Raw genomic sequence first — 27,024 nt, forward strand, 5'->3', positions numbered from 1 at the left:
AGAGGCGTGGGGGGATTTCATGAGGGTGAAGGAAAGTGGCTTGGAGGCAGGGGGTCTGTCTCTGAGACAGGCTGCAGGGGGGCATCCTCGCCCAGAGAGGTCCTCGGGAAGTAAGGCCTTAGGCTGTGACTGCAGGGGTGTCCCCAGGAAACAGCAGTGGGGTTTGGGTCAGAGTCAGTCGTCCTGATGGTGAGGACAGGATGGCTGATGAGTAGCTGACAAGGGCCTGAGCCCTGGCTACTGGCAGAGGAGGGAAGGGCTGGAGGCCGCTGGGCTTAGCAGACCTCCAGGTGGCCAAGGAGTCCCCAGTCCCAACACCCTGCTCTTCCGATGGCTCTTCCAGTGCCCTCCCCATCTTGACAGCTTGTCTAGGCCTGGCAGGTGAGACCCCATTGGGCATCATGTCCTAGAGGTGGGTCTAGCTCAGAGGTGAGGGGATCGTTGCTTCTAGGGGTCTGGTCGCCATATGTACAACAAGGACTTTGTGGAGTACAGACTAAACTTGGGGTGCCTGAGGTCTGGGGGGTTGTTATACCTCTGTGCCCTGAATCCCAGTCCAGACCAGAGTTGGGGGCTTCCACGTCATGGGCTGGGGAGGGGCTAGGATTCCCAGCTGCAGGTGCCTGTCGGGGCCTTGGGCCTCAGACTAGAAATTCCATTTCGCCTGCCAGCTGCCCAGGAGGGGCTCTCCCTCCTACTGGGCTGGGCAGGTGTGGCTGAGTCTGGGCCTGGGACCTGGGGGCGAGGAGGGTGAGAGTTGGAGAGGCCTGGGGGAAGGGGATTATCTGGGAGGTGGGTCTGTGTGCTGCCCGGGAAACCCTTCCTCAGGGAGAAAGTTTTTATGTAGGGCAGTGACACTTGACCCTGGCAGGACACAGAGGGACTCAGACTCACATTCATTGAACATCGGTGTTATGGCCCTGGCCTGGGCACCCTACTTAAGCCACCCAAAGTCCTGGGAGAGAAGGGTTATTGTATCCATTTTACAGAGGAAAAGCCTGAGGCTCAGAGAGACTGCAAGACTCACGAGGATCACACAGCTGGTGACTAGCGAGGCCAGGATTCCAACCTGTGTCTGAGAGACTCTGAAGCCTGAGTTCTGTAACCCCACTGCAGACTGTGGCCTCCTTTCCACAAGCCACTGCCCTCAGATAAGCGGTTCTAGCAGAGACCTGGGAGGTGTCCCAACAGCTGCCAGGACTGGTCTCCTTCATGAACCTTTGACTTCCAAGGATAATATCACCTGAGAATCACCCAGAAGTAAAAAAGCAACTTAATTTACAGAGGTGCTTTATGAATGAGGAACAGGTGAAGTCTTATGATAGAATAGATGGTCTATAAACCTTAGTCATCTTCTCTCTCCCCTGAAGTTCCCAGCATAAGCCTGGCACTGAGGAGTTTGGAAAATAATTAATAAGGGGGTGTAGGGAAGGGAGCAAAAAATCGCTGCAGCATCTACTGTGTGCCAGGCAAGGGTAATCCCCAGCCAGACCCACATGGACTCGGGTGGGCCAGCATTATTGTCCCCATTTTGCAGAAGCATAAATCAAGGCCCAGATACATTGTGACTTTCCCACGTACAGAGGAGGACTGGCATTGGTCCCATCCTTCCTTGCCTGTTGCTCTCTGCATGTGTTAGACTAAATGCCACCCCTCTTCCCCCCAACACCCTTTAGATGCAAGGTCTGGGGCTGTGGCAGAGCCGGGAGACAGGACGGGGAGTCTTCCTGAGACCGGCTCTCTCAGCCCTGTCACGTTGGTGCTGAGTCAGAGATAAATCTCACACAAGCGCTGTCCTTGAGGAGCCCACAGTCTGGGAGAGAGCTGAGCCTCGGCTGATATAAGTTCAGTGTGACCTGTGCCTCAGTTATAGACACATGCTCCCTTTGGGAGGGAGCCCTGGATTCCCAGTGGCCTTTGAGGCATTTGAGGGCCTTCACAGATGAGTCAGGGGATGCGGGGGTAGGGGATGGGCATTTCAGGCTGAGGGAACAGCAAGGACAAAGGCCTGCAGGAGGGAAGATGTGGGCTTTTCTCGAGGAGAGTGTGTGTGGTTCAGTGTGGTATAGTCTTGAATGTGACCAGATGGTGGGTCAGAAGCATAAGTGATACGAGGGCTGGGCTGGAGAGGTGGGCAGGGCCTGTGATGTGTGGTGCCTCGGGCCCCCAGCATTGTCTCATGGGATGTGGAAGTCACGGGAGGGCTCAGGCAGAGAGCAACAGGATCAGATGATGGGGTGGGGAGAGGCAGGAGGTGGCGAGGTCAGTGAGGTCCAGGAAACAAGGATGGGCAAGCCCGAGGTGGGGCTTGAGGAGAGAAGAGACCCCACAGACAGGACCTGTGGTAGATGGGGCAGCAGGTGAGAGGCAGGCCCTGGCGCAGGGGAGTACCACCTCAGGCCAACACACTGCTGAGCTCTTTCGGAGTCCTCACGGCAGCCTTGCTGCTGCCGTCCATATGGAATGGGTGAGAAACCGAGGCTCAGATCTGGAGTCACGTAGAGCCACTCAGCAGGAAGAAGAGATGCTGGGATCCGAGGCCGCCTGAGCAGCAATGGAAGGGTCAGCCCTTGGCGAGTCCCTTCCCCTCTCTGGACCTGTGTTTCCTCCCATGCGGGATGGGGGAGGGAACGGTGGGTGATGACACAGGGTCAGCTACCTTGGAGTTCTAGGAGTTTATGCTCTCGTGTCCCTTCTCTCTGGCAGAACCAAGGAGAGCATGTACCACTCACTGACGTATGCCACCATCCTGGAGATGCAGGCCATGATGACCTTTGACCCCCAGGACATCCTACTTGCTGGCAACATGTTGAAGGAGGCCCAGTCGCTCTGTCAGAGGTCGCGGCCGGGGGTGTGGACAGGGATGAGGGGTTGTGAGGCCCATCCTTCTGTCACCTTGGCCTATCCCAGTGCCTAACATGCCACTATTAGTCCTACTCCTTTTGGCTAAAAAAAGGTGTCCCCAAGTGCTAAAACCCATCCCTGTTAGCACTGCCTCAGGAGCTGTGTTGTCTGAGCCAGTCACGGAGGGCTTCCAGGGGCCAGGCTGGCTTGGGAGGAGACAAATCCTGGCTCTGTCACGTAATAACTCGCTGACCTTGGGCAAGCCCCTTTCTGGTCTGAACTTTCCTCATCTGTGAAATGGGTGTGATGACAGGGTTGTTGTGGGGACTGAATGAAGACTACGGTTACGGGACCTGGTGCATAGTTTGTGTTCAGTACATGTTAACTGCCTGTATGAGTGAATGAATAGACCCTCAGGGTTCGTGCACAGGTGGAGTCGTCATTCACTGGGACACAGCGCTGCCTGCCCTAGGCCAGGCCCTGTGCTGGGCACTAGCCACCCAGGGAATCATCAGACCCCGGCCCCTCTGACGCCTGAACTGCCTGATCGGGGAGACAGGCACAGACAGTAACATCCCAGCCCGATGCAGGGAGGCTCATGGGGTCGTGGGGGTCCAGCCGGAGGAGCAGGAAAGGCATCCTGGAGGAGGTGATGCCAGAGCTGGGTCCTGTAGGGTGACTAGGAACTGGCCAGGGTAGAGCGGGCGGGGGAGGGGGCTCCATGCAGAGGCAACAGCAGGGGCAAGGGTGTGAGAAGGCCTGGACTGGGGGGAGTTGCCAGGAGTTTAGTGTGTGGAGTCCTACGGGAGGGGCAGGAGATGCTGTTGGAGGCACACGGCCCCTCGCTCACCCTCCCTGAATGACCTGAGATCCCATTTTCCTCTTCAGGCACCGGAGGAAGTCCTCTGTAACAGATTCCTTCAACAACCTGTTGCACCGCCCCACTATGGACCAATTCACGGAAGGTGTGGCATCTGGGATGTGCTCTCAACTCTGCTGACGCCAGGCAGCCCGGTTCCAGGCCCAGGAAGGGGTGGGAAGGGACAGGTGTCCTCCCAGTTGTCACCCAGGGGGCCGGGCCCTGCCCTAGACACTGGGACACAGATGGGTCAGACCTGGGGCCTTTTGAGGACTGGTCTCAGGTGGCGGGGGTGGGGGTGGGGTGGTGAGGGCGGGGGAGCAGGTGAGATTCACTTACCTGACAGTATTACCTGCTGGAAATTGGGTAAGAAAATGCTGTCACAAGGTCCATGCACTTTGCTCCTCAGGCCAGTGTGGGCTTAGGACTGTGTGTGCAGTTAGGTCTACTGGTTTAATTATCTTAGTGATCTCACGTGCTCCTGCGGGGAATGTGGTCCTAGAGGCTGACACACTGAGATGAAACAGCTGGGGGCCGTGGAAGAGAAGGTCTGGGCCGCCAGAGCCATGTGGCATCTTTGTGCCGTGACCACATGTGGCAGTCCTGGAGACAGCAGCAGCCAACCATAAGCAATTTGGGGCCCTTTAGTGCAGGGGCAAATGGCCCTCCCCACCTCGAGAGCCCTTTGAAGGTTCCAGTGCAAAACAGTGCTTGTGATGGTGCCACTCTCTCCTTCCTACCTTCCATGGCTCCCTGCTGCCCACAGGACCAAATCTGCAGGCCTCCACCAGTGTTTAAGACCCTTTACAGCCAGACTTCTGCCCCTCATCTTTCCCTGTCCCCTAAATCTCTCCCTGCTCCACCCCATTTTAACCTTCTGTGGCTCAGCTGTCCCCCAGGCACCTGAGTTGTTTGGCTTTCCTGGGCCTCTGCCGAGAAAGCTCTTCCTGCCTCATCCTTCCATCCCATGTTCAACTCAAATAGCCCAACTCAGGTGTCTTCTTCTGGAAGTCTTTCCTGACTCCTCGGGTTGTGTTCGTTCTCCTTCCTTACTCCTGCAGCCTGCGGCTTCCCTGGGTTTATCCATTCATCCCAGCACTGTAGGGGTGTTGGTGCACAGCACCTGCAGTGACGCCCGGAGGACAAGAGAACAAGGCCCAGGGCCCTGTGCTGACATTCTCGGGGGTGGGGTCGGGGGTGTGAGCTAATTCAGGGCAATGGTGCCTGCCACCAGGTAACCTGGTGATGGGGATTCGGGAGGTGGCAGGCAGGTGCTGACTCAGGCTCCCTTTGCCTTTTGGGAAGTGGGGTGAGGAGGATTTGGCCCAAGCCTCCTGCCAAGAGTCCCAGGAGGCCGCAGGGCTTTGGTTTTCTCCCTGCAGTGGAAATCCACGCTGAGGTCTGCTACGCAGAGTGCCTGCTGCAGAGAGCAGCCCTGACCTTCCTGCAGGTAGGAACCCTCTTCTTGTACAAGCAGCCTGGGGGTTTCAGAAGATGGGTCACCACGTCTTAGCCTGAAGGGTCTAGAGCAGCCATGCCCAGCCCCCTTGGGGTTGAGGCGAGGACTGAGGCTCCGTCACCCCAACACTCCTGGCCCTGGGCAGGCTCAGTGGCAGAGGTGATGGGCCTTACCCCTCCACACGGAGCACACGCGTTCCCACCCACTACCAGGATGTGCTTCCACCTCGTGACTGCTGCTTCCCTGCTGTTTTCATGTCACAGGGGTGACAGAGCCTGCTTTACGTTTGATTCATTCAGCACACTAGTCTGAATGAATCAAACGTGATTTATTCAAAAACTTGACTTGTAGAACCTGCAACATACCAGGCTTTGTATGTACATTACAGGCATGTTGTTTTTACATACCGTATACACATTGCGTGTTTTTTTTTTTTAAGATGTTAGGGGTAGGAGTTTATTAATTTATTTTTGCTGTGTTGGGTCTTCGTTTCTGTGTGAGGGCTTTCTCTAGTTGTGGCAAGCGGGGGCCACTCTTCATCGCGGTGCGCGGGCCTCTCACTATCACGGCCTCTCTTGTTGCGGAGCACAGGCTCCAGACGTGCAGGCTCAGTAGTTGTGGCTCACAAGCCTAGTTGCTCCGCGGCATGTGGGATCCTCCCATACCAGGGCTTGAACCCGTGTCCCCTGCATTAGCAGGCAGATTCTCAACCACTGCGCCACCAGGGAAGCCCCTGCATGTTTGTTTTTACCTACATTTCTATGTATTATTTAATCAGCACCTCCCAGGCCTATGATGGGGAGGATTAGTGGGGGAGGAACCGCTTTCTCAGGGTCACATGGTTAGCAAATGGCGGAGCTGGGATTTGAACCAGGTCTGGCCAACTCAGAGCCTATACTCCTCACCACAGTGGAAATTATGAGAACCATCACGTCATGATTTTACCAAAAAACCTGGATTATAATTATAAAATATAATCGTCATGTAAATAGGTGTACTGGGGTGGAGAGGCACATATAAATTTTATTGTTGGGGTACTGTTTATTTTTGTTAGTGATTTTTCTGTCTTTTTGGACCTCAGATGATTAGAATTGGATTAATCTGAATTCTTCGTTAGGATCACTGTAATAATTGCACCATGACTGGCCTTTTATTTCCGTTGTTTGTTTACCCTATTATTACACATAATAATCACCCACGAACCCCCCACCCAACTGGAGAACAGAACCCTGCTGGCACATCTCCTTGCCCTCTGCCTCCCTTCCTCCAGGGGAAACCACTACCTAGAGTTTGTATTTATCATCACCCGCCCTATTTTTTTTTTTTTTTTCCGGTACACGGGCCTCTCACTGTTGTGGCCTCTCCCGTTGCGGAGCACAGACTCCGGACGCGCAGGCTCAGCGGCCACGGCTCACGGGCCCAGCCGCTCCGCGGCATGTGGGATCTTCCCGGACCGGGGCACGAACCCGTGTCCCCTGCATCGGCCGGCGGACTCTCAACTACTGCACCACCAGGGAAGCCCCCCCGCCCTATTTTTTAAAAATGGTTTTCTCGGCTTCCTATTCATGTCTGAACAGCATATTGTTATGTTTTAGTTGCCTTTGAGCTTCTTAAGGCCTCAAGCTGTGTGGGACTTGCTTTCTTCACCCAACTGTACGTGGCAGTGTAATACTGCCTTCTATGAATATACCAGTTTGTTTATCCATTATCCTGCTGAAGGATATCTGGGTTGTTTCCGGTTCTTGGCTGCTATGAACCGTGATTCTGTGAGCATTCTTGAAGATGTTCATCCATTTCTCTTGGGTGTATACCTGGGAGTGGAACTGTCAGGTGGACTGTAGGTATTGGTGCTTTTTTTTTTTTGGCTGTACTGTGTGGCATGCAGGATCTTAGTTCCCCAACCAGGGTTCGAACCTGTGCCCCCTCTAGTGGAAGCACGGAGTCATAATCACTGGACCGCCAGGGAAGTCCCCAGGTACTGGCGCTTTAAATTACAAATGTGATAAATACCTGCTTGTTGTAAAAAAACACAAGCAATCAAAAAATGAACGTCTCCCTTCCTTCCCCACAGTTCCGCCCCTGTTAACCGGTGGGAGCATCTCCTCCAGGCCTCTCTCCACGCACATAGTATATGTACATATGAGCCTGCTACAGGAGGTTGTGGTTGAGCCCTGGGCATTGTGGAGGTCTTGTTTGGCAAGCAAGACCCTTATCTCAAGTACCAGGGGTAGAGTGGGGAGGCCTCTGACCCCACCCACGTGGGGCCTCTCATAAAGCTGGGCCCAGGGAGGACCAGGCAGTATCCAGAGCCTTGTATGATCCCTCTCAAGCCTGTGGCTACCCACCCAGGCCCGGCTCTTAGCATCTCTCCCCCCTGCAGGACGAGAACATGGTGAGCTTCATCAAGGGTGGCATCAAAGTTCGAAACAGCTACCAGACCTACAAGTGAGTGGGGCTGGCCTGGGGGGCCTGAGGCCACAGCATCTACTGCCCTGTGTCCCTCAGGCTGCTTTGTGGGAGGTAGAGGGCACTGGCTGGAGGCAGGAAACCTAGAATGCTATGTGACCTCAGATAGATTTCTGTACCCTCAGGACTTCAGTTTTCTGGAATATTATTCCCCTGGGTGTATCCGTTCATTTGGTCCCCCTGAGAGCAGACTCTGTGCCTGACCCTGAGCTAGGGGAAAACAAGGCACATGTTCTGTACAAACAGCTCGGTCTGGTGGGGGTGGGAGAAAGACACAGGAACAGTCATTTTGAGAATAGCAGCAGGACTCCTACACATCCGTAAAGGCCCCGTCCAAATGCCGCTTTCCCCATGAAGCCTTCCTTGAACCCTCCAGTACACAGGGATGATGCTTACATAATACACACCACCTCTCCAAACTGGGAGCTCCTCGAGAGCCAGATTATTTCCATGCCATCTCAGCACTGGACCACACGTAGGCCGTGTTTATGGAGCAAAGACTGAAGACTCAGTCCAGAGCACTTCTGCCCAATGTGGTCCCGCAATCCTTACCTACAATTCCAAAATCAGAAAAGCTCTGAAAATAATTAACCCTCCCCACTGCCCCAATTTTGGCATTGAAACTCCTTTTCCATTAAAAGTTGACTTGAATTGACTTGAGACTATCATCTTTATTTTCCCCACTTAATGTGACTATTTCCCTGCAGAGAGATGGTGAGTTTGATTTCCAGGTACTACTGGGGTATAGCACACCATGCAGTATATGGACACCACACTGCTTTGTGGGTCCTGCTGGAATTGTTCAGGGAAACCAGACTGTGTTCTGGCCCTTGTAGTCTCCCTACCAGCTGCCAGAGTGATGTTTTCAAAGCACAAACCTTGTCAGGTCAGTCAGTCCCTGCCAACTCCTGAGACCCCTTCTTGCTCTTAGAATAAATTCCTGGGTCCTGCCGAATCATTCCTGGGAGGTCCCCCTGTCCTCCTAGCCGTAGCTCCCGTCCCACTGTGCCTCAGACATTTGGGCCTTCCCTCAGGTTTTCAAACATGCCAGATTTCTACCTGAGGGCCCTGGGACACACTGTCTTCTCTGCCAGGAACACTTTGTGCCAGGCTAACTCTTCATCACTCAGTTTTCAGCTCAAATGTCAGCTCCTTGAGGAAACCTTCCCAGAACCCCAAACTAGGCCAGGCTCCAGGGTTCCTCTTCATCCTCACAGTGACTCGATAGGGGTCTGTCTCTAAGAGCGGGAGAGTTGTGAGGACAGCAGCTTGATGGCTTTGCTCCCTGCTGTCCTCCGGTGCTTGGCACAGAGAAACCTTAGTCCGTGTTTGCTGAGCAAATGCCCTCAAGATGCTCGTGGCCTGGAAGGGAGGCAGGTACATCTTTAAAGCCCCTGTCCTGCCCCAGACAGACTGGGATATGGACTCTGAGCTATTGGTGACCAGAAGAAAGAGGGTTGGATTCCAACCAAGAGACTCCAGGAAGACTTCCTCAAGGAGGCGGTGTTGGAGTTAACCCAGTGGTTCCCAACTGGGGGCGGTTTTTCCTCCCACGAGATGTTTGGCTGTGTCTGGAGACATTTTGATTGTCATACTGGGGGAGGTTGCTGCTGGCATCTAGTGGGTAGAGGCCAGGGCTGCTGCTGAGCACCCCAGGATGCACAGGACGGCCTCCCGCCCCCACCTGAACAAAGAAATTATCCGGTTATCCAGCCTAAAATACTAGTAGTGCCGAGGTTGAGAAACTGTTCTAGACAGAATGCAGAGCACGAGCAAATGCCTAGATGTTGGACAAGGCGGGTGTGCTAGGGCTGATATAGCTGAAATTCAAGAGCAAGTGGTGTGTCATTACGATGGGAGATGGGGCTAGAAATTCCTCGAATATCAGCTCTCCGGATTGCTAGACGGTTACCACCGCCAGGGAGTTCTGAGATCAGCTAGGAGTATAGGGGCAACTTGGGCCCAGCTGGAAGAGGACCCAGCCCCCCACATGTGGCTGAAACAGACTTTGCATCCCTCCGCAGGGAGCTAGACAGCCTCGTGCAGTCCTCACAGTACTGCAAGGGAGAGAACCACAGGCACTTTGAAGGAGGAGTGAAGCTTGGTGTGGGAGCCTTCAACCTGGTGAGTGGGCATGCCCTTCCCACATCCACAGTGTCTGGGTTCAAGATTAATCTCCCCTGCACATCCCTGCCCTACCCATGGTCTCTGCCGAGCTACTATCCCACGCCCCAGTGATGAAGCAGACACGTGGCCAGCCTGCGGGCTCACAGCTGGGGTGGAGATGGGGGCTGGCCGTGGCGTTTCTTCCCAAGGCAAGTTGAAAGCTTGAAATCCACTACAGTGGCAGCGTTTACGGCACCAGAAACTGACAAACACAATACATCAGGGCCTTTTCCTCCCCGGAGGGCTGCTGGTTAAACATTGACCAGTGGCAGGGAGGGAGACAGGCCTGGAAACAGCTGACGACCCACAGGGAACAGAGAGCCAGGACGCCTTCCTGGGGGAGCCCGGGAAGGTTTCACAGAGGGGATAATATTTGAGCTGGATCTGGAAGGATCCATAAGCGGAGGACGTTTTCCAGGCAGGAAGGGCATTCTAGGCAGAGGGAACAGTGAGCTGAGGCAGGGAGGCTCAGAAGAAAGAATTGTGCCTGCTCCTGGAAGGAGGAGCTGCTCTCTGACGATTCAGACTTCTGGCCCTGGGTGGCCAGGGACTTACCCAAAAGTGTGAGTGTGGCAGGGGGTGGCTCTCTCCCCTCTAGGCAAAGCCTGTTCTGATGGGGGTCCCTACCCCTCTCTGGGTTCCAGATTTCCCCTGTGTAAAATGGGAGCAGTGATCCCGGCCCAAGTGCTGGGAGATACCAGCTGCCAAGTGCATCAGGTACTTCAGCAGGTTGTAGCTGGACTGGCTGCGGTTCGAGAACCGGCTCCACCTCTGATGAGCTGTGGTGCCTCGGACATATCCTGTCACTTATCTGTGCCTTGTTTCTCCGTCTGTTGAAAGGGGTTAGTGATCCCTTCTTTGCAGGACTGTTCTGAGGATCAAATGCAATGACAGAGCCCCTGTTACAAAGTAGGGATTCAGTGTAATAACAATAGCTAACTGCTAGGTGCAGGCCCTATTATGTGCTTCACATATATTATTTTGATCCATCTGGTAGGGGCTATTATTATTCCCATTTTACAGATGAGGAAACTGAGGCAGAGAGAGGAAATGTAGCTGCCCGAGCTGGGAGTGGTGAGACTAGGATTTAGACGCAGTCGGCTCCTAATTGTCACTCTGTAGTGCCTCTATCTGGGGAAGCTGGCTTTCAGAAACCTAGGGCCTCCTCATGGGCATTCCAGAGACAGGGCCTGCACCTCTGGGATTACCCCCAGGACTCTGGAGACTTGGAGATTGGGAGGGTCAGCCCCCACCCCTTCACGTGTCCACCTGCCTCTTCCTGCAGACGCTGTCCATGCTTCCTACCAGGATCCTGCGGCTGCTAGAGTTCGTGGGGTTTTCAGGAAACAAGGTAACCACCTTCCTTCTGGGGATCTCAACCTGCTCAGCCCCAGGGCTGGAGCTCAGCTGAACAGGGTGAGGCTGAGGGGCTGCGGGGCCTGAGTGCCAGTCCTGGCTCAGCCCCCCTCAGTGTGTGGCCCTGGACAAGGCTCAGACCTCTCTGGACCTCAGTCTCCTCTCCTGCAAATGAGGCCATTGATCCCTGCCAGGCCCTTCCCAGGGTAGAGAGGCTCTCGGGTAAGGGTGGGTGTGAACAGCAGCTCCTGGGGTCCTTCAGGGGCCTGGGACCATATTCTCTGAGCCTGGCAGGTGGCAGGAACCTGGTCCTTCTCCCCTCAGAAGACCTTGAGCAAGTCCCTTCCCTTGGGACCATTTTCTGGTCTGGGAGATGCCCAAGGGAAGCCCTACTGTGCATTGGGCCTTGAGGTGGAAACCAGAGGACTCAAGCACCCAGAGGCTTTACTGAGGGCAGGAATCTGAGTGCCAGGTAGCAGATCAGGGAGGGCTCCCTGGTGGAGGAGGCCTGATGTGGTACAAGAAGCATTAACCTGGAAGTCAGGGGCCCTGGGTCAGTCCAGCCTCATCCCCTTCTCCCTGTGAGTCTGAGCAAGGCCCGCCCTCCTCTGGGCCTCTTCGTTTTGTAAAACAAGGGGCTTTTTTTTTTTTTTTTTTACATCAGGTCAATGTTTCTCCAACTTGGACTTTCTCCAGCCCTTCCTGATTTTTGCCATGTCCACACACCTCTGTATTATTACTTATGTATCATTTTTCTCAAATGTGATTCATATTTTTTACTTAAATTTATTTAAAGGAAACATTACTACACAGAAAACCCGAATTATGTGGCATGATCAGAACATAATCATAACAATTAATACAAGAACTGAGCAATCTCACGAAAGCCCTGTCTGTGCCCTGAGCCTGTGGTTAGGATTATCTGCCTCCTTGTCATTCCTACTCCCCCACCAGACGTGGGGCTACTCAGGGCTTTCGTGCCCACTATGGGGACTGAGCAAGTGAATAAAGGGGGGAATGGGGAAGGGGCTGCTGAGGAGGCAGGGGACACCCACGCCTTTGCCCTGGCTGTGGCAGCGGTGTCCCCTGCCCTCAGGAAGATGGCTGAGGCACTGAGAGGGGCAGCCCCTTGTTCGAGGTTGCACAGCCTGGGAGCAGCTGACCCGGCCTCCAGGGCTCCAGACTCGGAGTCCAGCACTCTCTGGTCTCTTCTGTGGCAGCGTTGCCCTCACACCTGTCCAGTGACCTCCCAGGCCCCTCCCCCCCTCCCTGGGTCCCACGGAGGACCCTGGGGAGCTCAGGCCTTGCTGGCCTCAGCCAGTCCCCGTCTTTCCTCCAGGACTACGGGCTGCGGCAGCTGGAGGAGGGGGCATCGGGGCACAGCTTCCGCGCTGTGCTCTGTGTCATGCTGCTGCTGTGCTACCACACCTTCCTCACCTTTGTGCTCGGTAGGAGTGAGCTTGGGGCGAGTGCTGGGGCCTCTGGGCTTTGGTGGGCTCTAAGGGCAGGGGGTGAGAGGGCAAGGGGCTGCAGACCCTGCTCGGGCCCCCAGGACTGGGGATGGGGCACTGAAACCAGAAACAGCAGAGCCGAGTCAACTGTCCTGGGGCCTGGCCTGCTGACCACTCGCTTCCTCACAGTGTGACTGGGTTCCAGCCCCAGTTTTCTCATCTGTGAAATGGGGGTGGGTCATGCCCACCTCAGAGAGGGTGTGAGGATGCTGTAGGCTGTACTGTCTAATTCAATCCTCACATCACCCTGGAGATAGAAGAGTTATCATCCCCATTTCACAGAGGGGAAACGGAGACCCTGAGAAGCCCCTGGTAGGTTGCTGGGAGGCGGATCACCAGGGAGGATGGTGACGTGTCCTATTGTCCCCCCACCTCCTTCAGGCACTGGGAACGTCAACATCGCGGAGGCAGAGAAGCTCTTGAGACCCTACCTGAAGCGATACCCTAAGGTGAGCCCTACCTCCTGGCAGATACTCCCAGCCCACGTGTGCCTTGTGGACCCACACGGACCCACATGCGTGTTGTTGCAGGGCGCCATCTTCCTGTTCTTTGCGGGGCGGATTGAAGCCATTAAAGGCAATGTTGACGCGGTGAGTAATGGGGGTCGGAGCTGGTGCTGGAGGGCCCTCGGGTCTCCCAGGCCAGTAGGAAGACAGATACACACAGACGAACTCAGGGACAGGGCAGACTGGGAGGAGGGCCCCGAGAGAGGACTTACGGGAGAGCGGGGGCAGGAGAGGCACTTCCAACTGAGGCAGTCTGGGAAGACAAGGGAGGAGTTGGCATTTGTGGTGAGTAGAATTTGAACGGGAGATGGAAGGCTACTGCATCCTTGAGTAAGGCAGAAAGGTGGGAAGACCCGCTGTCCAGGGCAGGGCGACAGGCTGGAACCTGGTGCCAGGGGCTGAAGCGGGCACCTTGAGGGTCTGGCTAAGGAGTCTGGGCTCTGTAGGTGGGAGGGAGCCGTCGAAGGGGTGAGAGAGGGGCGGGTCACGGTCCGGGCAGAATCCCCAGCATTAAACCAAGGCCCAGGACGGACTCCGTGACCTGGAGTTCTGGCGTCTCCCGCTGGTCCTGGCTGTGGTTCCTCAGGCAACAGGACAGATGCCCCAGGTCCAGGTCACTTCGTGGGGGCTTCTGGAACCTTTGGAATTTGCTCTGAGGCATAGACGTTATATCACTGTAAGATTAGTACTTTCCACTGCCTGTTATCCCTCTATTATAGCTCTGTCCCACCCTTTCATTTTGTGCTGCAAGACCAGAGTCCCCAGGAGGGGCAGTAACTGGGCCCAAGGTCGTGTAAGACTTAGGCGGTAGAACCAGGACTGGAGGCCACAACTCCTGTCTCCCTGATGCTGCCCCTCGCCCCCTCCCTGAGCCTGGCACAGGGCTGGGCCGCTGTGCACGGCAGGAGGCTGGGGCTACTGTGGAGCTGGACGGGGACAGAGGGTGCAGAGAGCAGGGCGGGGGCGGGCCAGGGGACACCCACCGAGGCTGACCGGAAGGTTCCCACAGGCCATCCGGCGGTTCGAGGAGTGCTGCGAGGCCCAGCAGCACTGGAAGCAGTTCCACCACATGTGCTACTGGGAGCTGATGTGGTGCTTCACCTACAAGGGCCAGTGGAAGATGGCCTACTTCTACGCAGACCTGCTCAGCAAGGAGAACTCCTGGTCCAAGGTGGGCTGACACCATGTGCTGGGGGCATGGGGGGACCAGGCCAACCCACACTGGCCATGAGCCCCCAGAGCAAGGGCCAAACCCCTAACTGAACGCAGATGTCTCAGCTGGAATTTAACCAAAACCACAAATTCTACCAGGCCCCAGGGTTGGAAAAAACTAAAGACCATGAGGAACAGATGACCTTTAAAACTAGAGTGTGTCGAGATTTTTAGTCACAAGGGACAAAAGTGTGTTGTGACTCACATGGTCTATATGAGTGTCGCCCAACAGAAATTTCCATTACCGTGGAAATGCTCTATTTCTTTTTTTGTAATTAATTTATTGATTTATTTTTGGCTGTGTTGGTTCTTCGTTGCTGTGCGTGGTCTTTCTTTAGCTGCAGCGAGCGGGGGCTACTCTTCGTTGTGGTGTGCGGGCTTCTCTTGTTGCGGAGCACGGGCTCTAGGTGCGCGGGCTTCAGTAGTTGTGGCATGTGGGCTCAGTAGTTGTGGCACGCAGGCTCAGTAGTTGTGGTGCACAGGCTTAGTTGCTCCATGGCATGTGGGATCTTCCCGGACCAGGGCTCGAACCCGTGTCCCCTGCATTGGCAGGCAGATTCTTAACCACTGCGCCGCCAGGGAAGTCCCGGAAATGCTCTATTTCTGTACTGTCCAATGTGGTAGCCCCTAGGCATACGTGCACACCGAGCACTCGAAATGTGCCTACTGCAATTGGGAAACTGGATGTCTTCAATTTTATTCCATTTTAACTAACTTAAATGTAAAAAGTCACATGGAGCTAGTGGACATAGTACCTGACTATGCGGGTGTAAACATAAGAGGCTCATTGGTTCATATAACCGAAAATTCTAGGCACATCTGACTTCAGGTAGGGCTGAATTCAGGAATTCATATTATGTCGTCTGGGCTTGTTTTTTCCACCTGGGACTGTGCTCTCCTCTATGACATCTTTGTCGTACAGGCAGGTTCCCTCCATTTGCCAGCAGGGTGGCTATGGGCTGCGTGCCCCTAACTCACATCTTCCCTTTGGTTTCAACCAGAGTCCCTGGATAGAGCCTCATTGGTCTGGCATAGATCACAAGTCAATGCCTGGAAACAGGGGTGGGAGGACCCCTCATGGATTGGGAGTAGAAGATGGGTGGTTCCCCAGAAGAAAAATGAGGTGATGCCCCAGAATAAGTGTGGATGGGGGTGGGCATTAAAGAGATGCCATGTAGGCAAAACGAAACAAAACAGATGCTCAGCGCAGCATCTTATAGCTTATAACATCATGGTAAGTGATGAAATAAGTATCAGGCGTTATCATCATAGTAACCATAGCACAGACTTCCGAACCAAGGGTCTTAGAGTCATCTAGATCATCACAGAGCATCTGGTAGTGTCAGAGCCATAGCACTTGTGTCTCAATGACCTTAAATCCCTATTTCTCATCTCTCCCCCACCTCTGCATGAAAGTCCCTTTTCAGTCCCCCTACCTGGGGCCCAAGCTGAAAGGGAGCTCTCTGGGTGTGGGCAGGTGGGGCCCGCAGGAGGAGTGGGCTTTCACGGAGCTCTGTGTGCCCAGGCGTTATCTCCGTCAGGCCCAGGAGGGGCACTGAGGCTTAGAGAGGGTGTGTGACATTGCTGGGCCACACAGCTGCTGTGAGGAGCAGAGGGAGGATGAGGCCTCCAGGTGTCAGGGAGTCTGGCTTCCTGACTTGGCTCAGTCTCCAGCTCTGTGACTTTGGGGAGGTCAGCCCCTCTTTCTCTGCAACACTTTCCTCAGAAGGGTTTCCTGTGAAAGTAGGGGTTGTGGCACCCCGAGTTCTGGGGCTTCATTCATCCCTAATCTCCAGCACTTGGCCACCGGAGTCCACCAACTTCCAGCTCTAGGAAGTTGGCCTGTGGCCACTGCCATACGTGCCGATCCCTCTGCTCAGCATTCTTCCCTGCCTGTACTATGCCGAGTCGTCCCTTTGGGCCCGTCACGTTTCCCGCAGTACTCGCAGCTTGGGTGACCAGAAACCAGATGGTGACAACTGTGTGCTCAGTGCTGTAACGGGGGAATCCGAGGGGAGCTCAGAGGCATCCCTGGGCAGCCCAGCCAAGGGGACAAGGAAGGCTTCTGGAAAAGGAGATGTCTGAACTGAACCTTGAAGGAGGAGGAATTAGGGTGGCAGAGGGGAGAAAGTGGAAGTTCTCTCCCCAAACCGAGAGAACTGCAGGGGCGTAGGGTTTGTGGGTGGGAGTGCAGAGGGACTGTGGAGGGACCGTCCCCCTCTAAGCCACTCGTTGTAAGCTTCTTGAGGACAAGGACTGTCTGACATCACAGAGCCTGGTAGAATAATCCAGCAAAATAAATATGTGGACTCAATAGGCAAACAGATAACTCTGGGAGACAGGAGTCCCGTCAGGGAAGGTGACTGCAGTTTTCTGTCAGTGTGGCCCCATAACATCCCCTGGTAACTTGGATGTCCATGGGTCTCACAACTCTAGGTCACTGCGTCCATCCTAATTCCTGTGGACTCAGTGAGGGTGCGCTGTCCCGGGGGAGTAGGAGAAGGCTCTTAGAGGAAGCCAGCAGACGAGCCTGGCAGAGAAAGGACAATGGCATCCCAGGCAGAGGGACAGCACAGGCAAAGGCCTGAGGTGAGTTCCAGGAGTGTTGGGGAAGAGTGGCCAGAAGAGGAGGAGCCAGAAAAGCCGGTCACAAGGACCCTGAGTGGCTGTTTGGGCTTCAGTCTGACAGTGGGGGAGCCCATGCTTGTGGCTTAGATTTGTGCTTTTAAGAAATCCCTCCTGCAGTCGCTGGGCACGCTCACACGCCAGGTCCTGTTCTAGGGCAGGACATACACAAATGAACCAAGCAAAGGTCCCCTCAAGGCTCATGTTCTAGTGGGAAGAGAGAGAGACAAGAAACACACAAATAGATGATGTACAGTGTAAGATATCGTCAGGTTCCAGCAAGTGCGATGAAGAAAAATCGGGTAAGGTACGGGTGCAGGGCGTGATGAACAGTGTGGTGGTCAGGGGAGGTTTTTATGAGAAGACACCATAATGAAGTGAAGGAGCAAGCCATGTGGACATCTCCGTGAAGAACAGTCCAGGCAGAGGGCGTTGGTAGATATTAGGGCAAGAGGGGGAGGAAGCTGAAGCCGTGAGTTGATGTGTTCTGGAAGCAGCCCAGAGGCCAGTGTGGCTAGAGTGATAATGAGTGAGGGGGCAACAGTGGAGGGGAACTGGAGAGGAAACGGGGCGGACCACACAGGGTCTCGCAGGCCATGACAGGGCATTTGGATGTTCTCCTAAGTGCGATGGGATACCGTGAGACGATGTCTAGGAGGGACTGATGTGATCTGCTTCTAAAAGGTCAGAGTGGCAGGTGGTGTGGAAAATGGCTTGCAGGGCCAGGAGGGGAGCAGGAGATCAGTTAGGAAACCATGTGAACTAGGACAGCAGAAAGACATCCCTGGTGGCCCGGAGCAGGGAGATGCTGTGGAGGCTGGTTCAATAATTGAGGTGAGGGCTAGGGCAAGGCCAGTGGGATTTCGGAGCTATATGGGAGGTAAAATCATGAGGGCTTGGTGGCTCACTACCAGGGCCGGGGAGAGGGAGAAGGCACAGATGACACTGGGAGGTTACAGATGGGATGGGGAACAGATTTCACAGAGGGGAGCTTCTCCCCACAAAGACCAGCTTTTCCTCATGTTGTGAAGGGCAGACTGCGGTGCTGAGGGCAGACTGGAACTGGGAGTAGCCCTGGGCTTCAGCAGGGTGGGGCTCCCAGGTGGAGGTTGCTTCCCACCTTCTCTCTCCTAAGACTAGACTCCAGGATGTCCTGCTCCGTTTCCTCCTCCATCCGCTACACTTGTTGGCTGGGTAGCTGCCCCAGGTGGCAGGAGCTGTGGTTCAAGACTTGGCCACTGGAGGGCAGCACAGAGCCAGACTCCCCTGGCACTGGACTTCAGGCAAAGGGGAGCGGCTTTCCGGGATGGATCTTTGGCCGGGGGTGGGGGGGTGGTTGTGGCAGCTGTCAGTGGCAGCTGTGGATCCAGTGGGCAGACCCTTGAAGTCACACAAACCTGGGGTCACTCCCAGCTCTGCTCCTAGCAGCTCTGCTGTCCCAGGAAGTAGAGGTGGGGTACAGATTCCTTTCTGGCATTGTCTTTGGGATCAAGTGAGGTGATGTATGTAGAGTGCCTGGCACACAGCAAGGCAGTATCAACAAGGGGCCCTGAGCTGAGCCCTGACCCAGGGCCCTGTTTATTCTTCTGGCCTCACACCTCTTCTTGTATACATCCCATGCTTTATGCTAGTGATTTGTATCCTACGTACACACATCTCTGCCCTCCCCGGCTTTGATCAGGCTGTTCCCCTTGCCTGGAAGGTCCTTCTTCTGTCTCTGTGAGTCTTCCCATCGGCGTTCAAGGGCCCAGTCTGAAGTGGCTGCTTCCCTGCAGCCCGTGCTGCCCCGTCTTTGTGTCTCCATCCTATCCTCAGCACCACCCCGTGCATCCTCTAGTTGCTTGAGTCTGCCCTGCTACTTCAGAGTGGAGAGGGCAGCTGCTTAGACATGGCCCATCGTGGAGTTAACTCCTAGCTCAAATCCTCAAGCTGCTTCGGCTTCCTCGCCCAGTTTCTCCCCTGGGGCTTGGGGATAATATAATGTCAGCTACTATGCTGGGCCATAGTGAGGTTCCAGTAAGGTACTGGTGCCAGTTCAGGACTGCGATTGGAGGGCAGGCTGCTCACACCTGACTGTTGCTCTGCCTCACACAGGCCACCTACATCTACATGAAGGCCGCCTACCTCAGCATGTTTGGGAAGGAGGACTACAAGCCGTTCGGGGATGACGAAGTGGAGCTGTTCAGGTGGGTCCGACCGTTGCAACCCGTCGTAGGCCCTACCCACAGCCAGCCTGAGCTGAGGGAGGTGGTGGAGTTGTCGTCTCCCTGACACTCCCCCAAAGTCACCCCACGTGCCTGTCCTTCCCTCCCATAGCCGGGGGCCTCCTGCTGCCACTGGTGAGAGCCCTTTGAATCCATTCAGAGGTTTTCTTTCACAAAAGTGGTTTTGTCAACATTCTTTCCACTGAACCTCTTTCACCTGCAGAGTAGGACAGATGTGGACACTGAGGTCCAGAGAGGTTCCTTCTGAACCTGATCCACTCAGAAAAGCAGAGTTGGAATTACATAAACAGGATAAAATCTAGCCTCTGCCATTTGTTAGCTGTGTCACCTTGGACAATTTCAGGATCTGTAAAATGGGAATAACAACCTCTGCCTCTGCAGTGTCGTTCTGCGAATCAAAGAGGACAGATTTAAAGAGCCTGGGGTAGGGCCTGGAGCCAATAAATGGCGGCTGTTTTTATTCTTATCTGCACTACTGTGTTTGCCTTCTGCAAAGGGCCTAGAGCAGGGCTCAGCCATGGCAGGCTGAGGATGGAGCCTAGGGCTTTCCTCCAGTCATGGTGAGGGTTGGCCCCAACATGCAACATGCTAGGTAACCCTAGCTTCCTGGGCTGTCACAGTCACAGAGCGTTTATCATTTACTGAGTAACTTTGTGTCTCCATCTTAATGTAACTCTTCTAGAAGATCTGTGAGGGTAAGAATCTGTGGGGGAGGAAGAGTAATTTTTTCTCCATCCTTCTAGGTTCTTGGCTGAGACCCTCATAATAAGATTAACAGGAGAAAAGCAAACAGAAGTTTACTAACTCCTGTATACGTGGGAGAGACTCAGGAAGACTGAGCTAACTAACCCTCTGAAATGGCCCGAGCCATTACCTTAAGTGCATCTCCAGCTAAAGGACAAAAGATCTGGGGGCATAGGGAGCCATTTGCGGGAGGTTTTCAGGTAAAAGAGGGTATGTGGTTGTTACGCAGATTTAAGTCTCTGCCTTCTCCACTGATAAGTTTCTAGAGATTTAGTTATCCTCCTCTTCCTGGTACAGAGAGAGATAACCTTACAAATGGAGATTTCCCTTATAAATGTAAATGTCTCGTACAAAAAGGTAACTTCTACTAGGTTTTCAGAGCTTTTTGTGTGTCTGCTGTTTCTTAAAAAGAATCAGCCTAAAATAATCTTTATGCCTAAGAAGCATATTTGGGGGTAACAACTTCTCCCTTTCATATCATTGTCTCCATTTTAGGGATGAGAAAGCAGGCCCAGAGAGGTTCCACAGTGAATAAGCAGGGGAGGTGTTTGGTGGGGGACCTCACAACTAGGTCCAGCTGTTTGCTGGGCCTGGACAGCTCAGGTTCTGAAGGTCACAGCCATACCCCCACGATTATGGCAGGGATCGAGGGTAAGGCGGAGCTGGGTGGGTGAGGCCCCAGATGTGGAGGCTTGCCCAGCTGCATACCACATTTTACCGTACCCTTGGGAACAGCTGAGGAGGCCACAACTCACGTGGCCAAAGTTAATGAAAGGTTTGTGCTGTGTGGTCTTGGGCAGGTCCTTCCCTTTATGAGTTTTAATCTCCTCTGTGAAAGTAGGGTCAGACTTCCACTGGGCCCTTAGGAAATGGGGGCTGGGAGTAGAGAGGGACAACTAAAAGGCAGAGCAGGCCTGGGGGGTTTGTGTACATTCTCACCTCCGCCCGCTGCTGCGGAGGAGCCCCTTGCCTAGCCCTAGGAAGTGCTCGGGTCTTGGGGCAGGGCCTGTGAAATAAGGCCATAGCCACAGGCTATGAGTCCAACACTCTCATCATATAGATGGTGAAACTGAGGCCCAGAGAGGGGCCAAGCAGAGGCTGGGGACTCTGTCCTTCCTAGCACTTTCTCGCCCTCTCCCCACCCTCCTCATCTCTTCCACAGAGCTGTGCCGGGCCTGAAACTCAAGATTGCTGGGAAATCTCTACCTACAGAGAAGTTTGCCATCCGGAAGTCCAGACGCTACCTCTCCCGCAAACCTATCTCATTGCCCATCCCTGCTCTGGTGGGTAGGAGGGTCTTGACTGGCTCTGAACTCCAGTTTGGGATTGTGGGGATGAGCTGAGAGCCAGGGATATAGCCACTGGCCCCGGGGGAAGTGGATGAGGGAAGAAGACCTCATGCCTCAGGGGCCTGGAGAGGATTTCACAATTCACCTGGTACTGGGTGGGGGACACAGATGAGCTGGAGCCTGCCTCAACCTCTGAGAAAGCACTGGTCTACTAGGGATGGGGGTGGAGAGACAGGTGAGTAGGCTGCAGGCACCTCAAGGCAGAAAGAGCAGCCCCCCCAGACAGCCCCACACCCCTGTCCCCGGGCAGAGGCATCCCCTGGCTGTTTGTGTTTCCACCCTGTTTCTGTCTTGTCACACGATTAGAATTGTTGTTTACAGTGTCCCGCCCTCACTGGACCAAGATTTTCTGAGGCTGGGACCATGTTATATTACAGTCAACTCTGAAATAACAGCAATTGCTGGCATCGTTATTGGGCACTTGCTGTGTTCAAGGCTCCTTATACCCATTGCCTATGGCCTCATTTGATCCTCACAACAACCCTCTTAGTAGGTGCCGGTGGCATCTCCATTTTACAGAAGGGGATAATAAGGCCTAATAGATAAGGAGGAAGATAAAATATCTACTAAGTAGATAAGATGTAAGTAGAAAAATGAAATAACTTGTCCAAGTCCCATAGCTAGTGAGTTAGCCAGAATTTGAACCCAGGTAGTCTGGTTCCAGAGCCCATATTCTGAACCATGGTTTTGATGCTAATTCCATGCATGATTTGAGCAGGCATCAGAGAAGTTTCTAGTTTGTTAAGAGTCCTTGTTATTCAAATAATAAGGCAGCCAGAAAGGTAGAAAGGGTGCTGCTTCAGAGACCTGGCTCTGCTATTCACTAATTGTGTGACCCTGTGTAGGGCCCCCTTTCCCTTAATGTAAATAATAATATATTCCTTGCCCATTTCATAGGGCAGTTATGAGAATCAGCTGATAAAACATGTTAAACACTTTAGAAATCAAAAAGTTCAATATTTATGTAGAATTTATTTAGAGCTCGTATCCTGAATATCTTTAAATAAAATCTGAGCTATTTTACAGGTTAAAATATACAACAAAGCAATTATCAAATGGGGGCAGGGGAAGCAACTATACGAGAAATTTAGGGGAGAATTTCCAAAACTATAATCTGAAAAATGTTATTTGTGCATAAAATGATTTCTGTGATTAAATACATTTGGGAAAGACTGGCCTAAACAAAGTTTATATACCGTAGACCTTGGAGCCTTTATATGCTAATCTGTATGGTAGGTCTCCAAGGAGAAGCTTGAAGATGCAGTTTTTCCCTAACTTATTTGGCCACAGAACAATCTTTTAATGGAACACTTGCTAACTTGAGACCATATAACAACTTGATAAAACCTTGTCTAAACTTAAAATCCCTCCCTGGAACATAACAAAAGTCTTTCTAGAACTTTATGTATACAAGTCACTTTCACATCCATTGCCTGGTTTGATAGTTTAGGAAATGCTAATCTAAGCTAACACAATTACTAGAATGAAAATTTGATTTAGTATTCTGAACTTCCTGGCAGTTAAGGCAAAAAAAGGCATCAGGTATGTTTCATAGATGGATACTCACGCTCAGTGCCTTGGCAAAATAGGAGAGAAGGTAACATGGTCTTAAGCTCCTGAAGTGCTTAAGTAAATTACGGTTCCTCCAATATAGGAGGCCCTATTAGCTGGAGCAAGGAGGAGGACTCCCTGGAGAGTGTGGGGCATGACCTGGTCCTCAAAGAATGGGAAGAGTGTGGGCACAGAGAGATTGGGAGAGAGCAGAGTAGTGCCCCAGGAAGCCATGAGCAGAAAAGTAACTGAAAACTATCAGCACCTATGAGCAGAAGAGTGAGAATATGGGTCCATCTTAAATTCTCACTGGGGTAAGGGGAGATCTCAATAGTAAGTAAGAGATAAGACTCCCCATAACTCCCTCAAGTCCACAGCTTCAAAGGCTGGGCTGAGACTTCTAGAGTTAGAAGGGCCTTTAGTGATCCTCTGATCTGAGCTACCCATTTTACAGATGGGGAAACTTGAGGCCCCAATGGGGAGGAAAGCTGGGACTGACTTGCTCCCCTGCCCCCAGGAAATGATGTACATTTGGAATGGCTACGCTGTGATTGGGAAGCAGCCGGAACTCACAGACGGGATACTTGAGATTATCACCAAGACTGAAGAGTTGCTGGAAAAGGGTCCAGGTGACTACCCCCAGGCCCTTGAACCTGCCAGGCTGGGTCAGACCACAGGTCTTTACAGTTGAAGATTCCCTCTACCAAAAACGTCCTTCCTCACTTCTCTACCCTGGTAATTGTCCTTTGCCTTTCCAGACTGAGCTTCAGTGGCAGCTCCTCCAAGAAGCTGTCCCTTGTCCCCCAGGTAGGGTCAGGGCCTCTTCTGGGCTCCCACAACCCCCGGGCTTCCTTCAATCAGTCCTGGTATCACTGTATTGTCATCGTCTCAGTATCTGTCTTTCCTCCCCAGATGTGAGCTCCCTGAGGATGGGGACCATGTGTGAGCCGCCTCTGTCTCCCCAGGGCCCAGCACAGAGTAGGGGCTCCATGAGTAACTGCTGAAAAAATGAACAAACCTGTCGTCTTCCCTCACTCCCCTATTCTCAGAGAATGAGTACTCAGTGGATGATGAGTGCTTGGTGAAGCTGCTGAAAGGCCTGTGTCTGAAATATCTGGGCCGTGTCCAGGAGGCCGAGGAGAATTTCAGGAGCATCTCTGCCAAGTAAGTGCCTCTGTGGCCACTCCCACTCCAGATGGCCTGCTGCTGGGCCCGTGGCTCCAGGGCAGCATTTTCTGGGCTTCTCTTTCCTCATGCACACATGCACAATGCCTGACTCTGGACTACCCCTACTCGCTCCACATGTACTAGTGTCTATCCTGTGCCAGGACCCTTGCTGGGCACAGATCATTCCCACGTTGTCCTCTAGGGCCACCAGATTGCCCAACTACAGGAGGCCATCCGTAATGAGTTTCGTGTGAATGGTGCCCCCTGGAGTTTGTAATTTATCAACTCTGCCCTTGGGGAGTGCAGATGTTAGAGAGACAGACAGCTACAGGCAACTCAATCTGGTATGGTGAGGGGCTGTGCTAGAGGAAAGCAGAGGACAGCAGGTGCCAGGAGGAGGGACCTAAACCTAATAATGCTAGATACCAGGAAAGGCTTTCCAGGGATGCCACTTAAATTGGGAAGTTTACCAGGCAGAGAAAGCAAGGAAGGAGGAGTTTTAAGTGGAGTAGGTAGAGCATGTGCAAATGCCTGGACACAGGAAAGACACCTGAGGTTGGGTGACAGTGGTCAGGTCCTTCCCTGCCTGGGTGAGGTTGTAGAGGGAAAGGGCTCAGCCTATGACATGAGCCATAGGCTGTCAGGGACTTGGGGCCCCAGGTGCAGAGGATCGGAAGGCTTTGCTGTGGAATCTTAAGCCTTTCTAGGGCTAGGTAGTGGGAACCCTCCCAAACTGGAATTCAGATCAGAAAACCCCACAAGACCATGAGTTGGATCCTGCCACTGGGGAGAGGCTCAGGAGGAGTCTGAAGGACGTGCCTGAAGGATGTCTCAAGAGCAGAGCCTGTAAGCCATGTTTTCCTCTGTCCTGCAGTGAAAAGAGGATTAAATATGACCACTACTTGATCCCAAATGCCCTGCTGGAGCTGGCCCTGCTGTTTATGGAGCAAGGCAGAAATGAAGAGGCTGTCAAACTCTTGGAAACTGCCAAGTAAGGCATGATTGCCCTTGGTCTGTCCTTTGTTCCCCATGGAGTGCAGGGTATGGGCAGAAGAGGCCAGGCAGCAGTGAGGGAGGAGGGTGCAGGCAGAGGCAGTATAGGCAGCCCAGAGGCTGGGCCCATGTCCCTGGGGAACGCAGCTCTCACCTGGCATAGGGGAGTTCTCTTCCTCAATTTACCAATGAGGAATTGATATCCCAGCATCAGGGACTGAGGGTCACACCACAAGCCAGCTGCAGGGCTGGTGTGAAGATGCAGGTCTCCTGCCTTCCAGCCCTTGGATCTACCTCTTGAAACCACTCCTTCAAGCTCAGGGACCAACAGTGGCACCAGAGGGCATGGTAACAGGTAATCTCTATTAGTCAGGGCCCAACTCTTTCTTTAGACAGAGGTAGGGATCTAAGCCTCTAAAAATATTGCTTGGCTAGTGGGCTCCCACAGTTCAGACTAAAGGAAAAGCACTTCCTGGAGCAGCCTCATGTGTCTGATTCTCTGGCTTCTTCCAGGCAAAATTATAAGAATTATTCCATGGAATCAAGGACACATTTTCGAATCCAGGCAGCCACACTCCAAGCCAAGTCTTCCCTAGAGAATGGCAACAGATCCATGGTTTCATCAATGCCCTTGTAGTTTTGTGCAGCATTCCCAGGCTGGAAGACAGAGTCAGCTGGACAGAGCTCCTGGAAACATTTCAAAAAGATCCCCTCCCCCTGCCCTGCCGTTGGGGTCCACCAGTGCTCCAGTGCGATGACACAACATAGGTATCTGTGCAGAAGCGAAGCTGGCATTTTCACCAGTGTGGCCAAGGGCCTCTGCCAAGGACAGAGTTGCTGGAGCCCTCTGCCTACCCTATCACATATACGGGTACTTGTTTTTCACTGTGATGTTTAAGAGAATGTATAAACAGTTTACATTTTCCTTAGAAATACATTGATGGGATCAAAGCTTTGGAAAAAACTACCAACCAACCACCTGTAAATCACTGTTTTTACCCCTACTGATGTGGAGGCAAATCTATGATGCCAAGGGCCAAAGTGCTTTTCAGATTTGAGCGAGGTCTCAGCTTCCAGGGCTGGCAGGACCCAAAGGAGGATCTGCACTGCAGGCTTTGAGGTTTCTGGGGGTTGGACATAGAGGTTTCACACACTCCCACTACCTTCCTTCTTACACTCCCTTTGTAACAACTTTCCAATTTAAAAAAAATCAAACACATCTTTTTAGTGAGATAATTTTGAGTCCATCATCTGTAGAAAAAAAAAAATCAATCTTCGCCACTAAGGAATAGCGATACCGAGGCCTGAAGGAAGGGGGAGCCCTGTGGCCCTTTCTGTGCCAAAGCCAAGAAGTTTGGCAGGTAAAGTTTCTCAGACACCAGTCTGCTATATGCCAAATTGAAACCACTGGGAATGATTTATGAAACATAAAAATCTTCTGTATTTCCCTTCGAGGTAGACTTATTTACCGACAGCGTTTTTCTTAGAAACAGAATGGTTATTCTTGGCCTGTTTGTGTGTTTCAGATTTTTCAGTTAAGAGAAAAGATATATTTAAGTAATAAAACTTATACACTTTAAGAGATCATGCAACATCTATTTCAGTAAAATATGTTGTTGCTTGAATTCTTAGGCTGGGCAGAAAGTTTGAATCAGAAGTCATATATGGCTCAGGCATGTTTTATTTAGCCAGCATGATGTTTTAAAATTTTTAGAATAAGTTACTAACATTTTAAAATGGGGAGATTTCACAAATAAATCTGGTTTCTGGCATCTTATTTTAATAATCTGGCAATATTGGGCCTCATTCCCACAAGGCAACAATCAGTTGGAGCTGAGTAGAGGCTCTTTTCAACACTTCTTATAATCTTTCTGGTGCCTAAAAGCATCTGAATTTGCACCCAGTGGGACTGTTAAAGTGAGGACTCAAGTTCAGTGACCAACAAACACCAAGTTTTACCATTCACACTCTAACAACAGCATACTTCAACT

General features: G+C 52.7%; 1 protein-coding gene across 6 annotated transcripts in view; it reads left to right on the forward strand.

Moving 5' to 3' along the window:
- Positions 1-26,805, forward strand: part of TTC39A (tetratricopeptide repeat domain 39A) — a 52,648-nt gene extending 25,843 nt beyond the window's left edge. For 5 of the 6 annotated variants that reach the window (XM_030870088.2, XM_030870092.2, XM_030870089.2 and 2 more), the window contains 16 exons: positions 2,707-2,838; positions 3,733-3,809; positions 5,086-5,153; positions 7,543-7,607; positions 9,653-9,752; positions 11,080-11,145; positions 12,490-12,598; positions 13,043-13,110; positions 13,192-13,251; positions 14,177-14,338; positions 19,099-19,190; positions 21,136-21,256; positions 23,391-23,502; positions 23,923-24,037; positions 24,915-25,031; positions 25,547-26,805. In XM_030870088.2, the coding sequence (XP_030725948.1) occupies positions 2,707-2,838; positions 3,733-3,809; positions 5,086-5,153; positions 7,543-7,607; positions 9,653-9,752; positions 11,080-11,145; positions 12,490-12,598; positions 13,043-13,110; positions 13,192-13,251; positions 14,177-14,338; positions 19,099-19,190; positions 21,136-21,256; positions 23,391-23,502; positions 23,923-24,037; positions 24,915-25,031; positions 25,547-25,670 (1,588 nt within the window). In that variant the 3' untranslated portion in view covers positions 25,671-26,805. Of the gene's footprint in view, positions 1-2,706; positions 2,839-3,732; positions 3,810-5,085; positions 5,154-7,542; positions 7,608-9,652; positions 9,753-11,079; positions 11,146-12,489; positions 12,599-13,042; positions 13,111-13,191; positions 13,252-14,176; positions 14,339-19,098; positions 19,191-21,135; positions 21,257-23,390; positions 23,503-23,631; positions 23,681-23,785; positions 24,038-24,914; positions 25,032-25,546 lie in introns of those variants that run through there. The other variant, XR_009565361.1, reaches the window with a different exon arrangement.
- Positions 26,806-27,024: the final 219 nt, after the last annotated feature.

This window comes from Globicephala melas, chromosome 1 (genome assembly GCF_963455315.2).
Source record: "Globicephala melas chromosome 1, mGloMel1.2, whole genome shotgun sequence".
NCBI classification, from domain to species: domain Eukaryota; kingdom Metazoa; phylum Chordata; class Mammalia; order Artiodactyla; family Delphinidae; genus Globicephala; species Globicephala melas.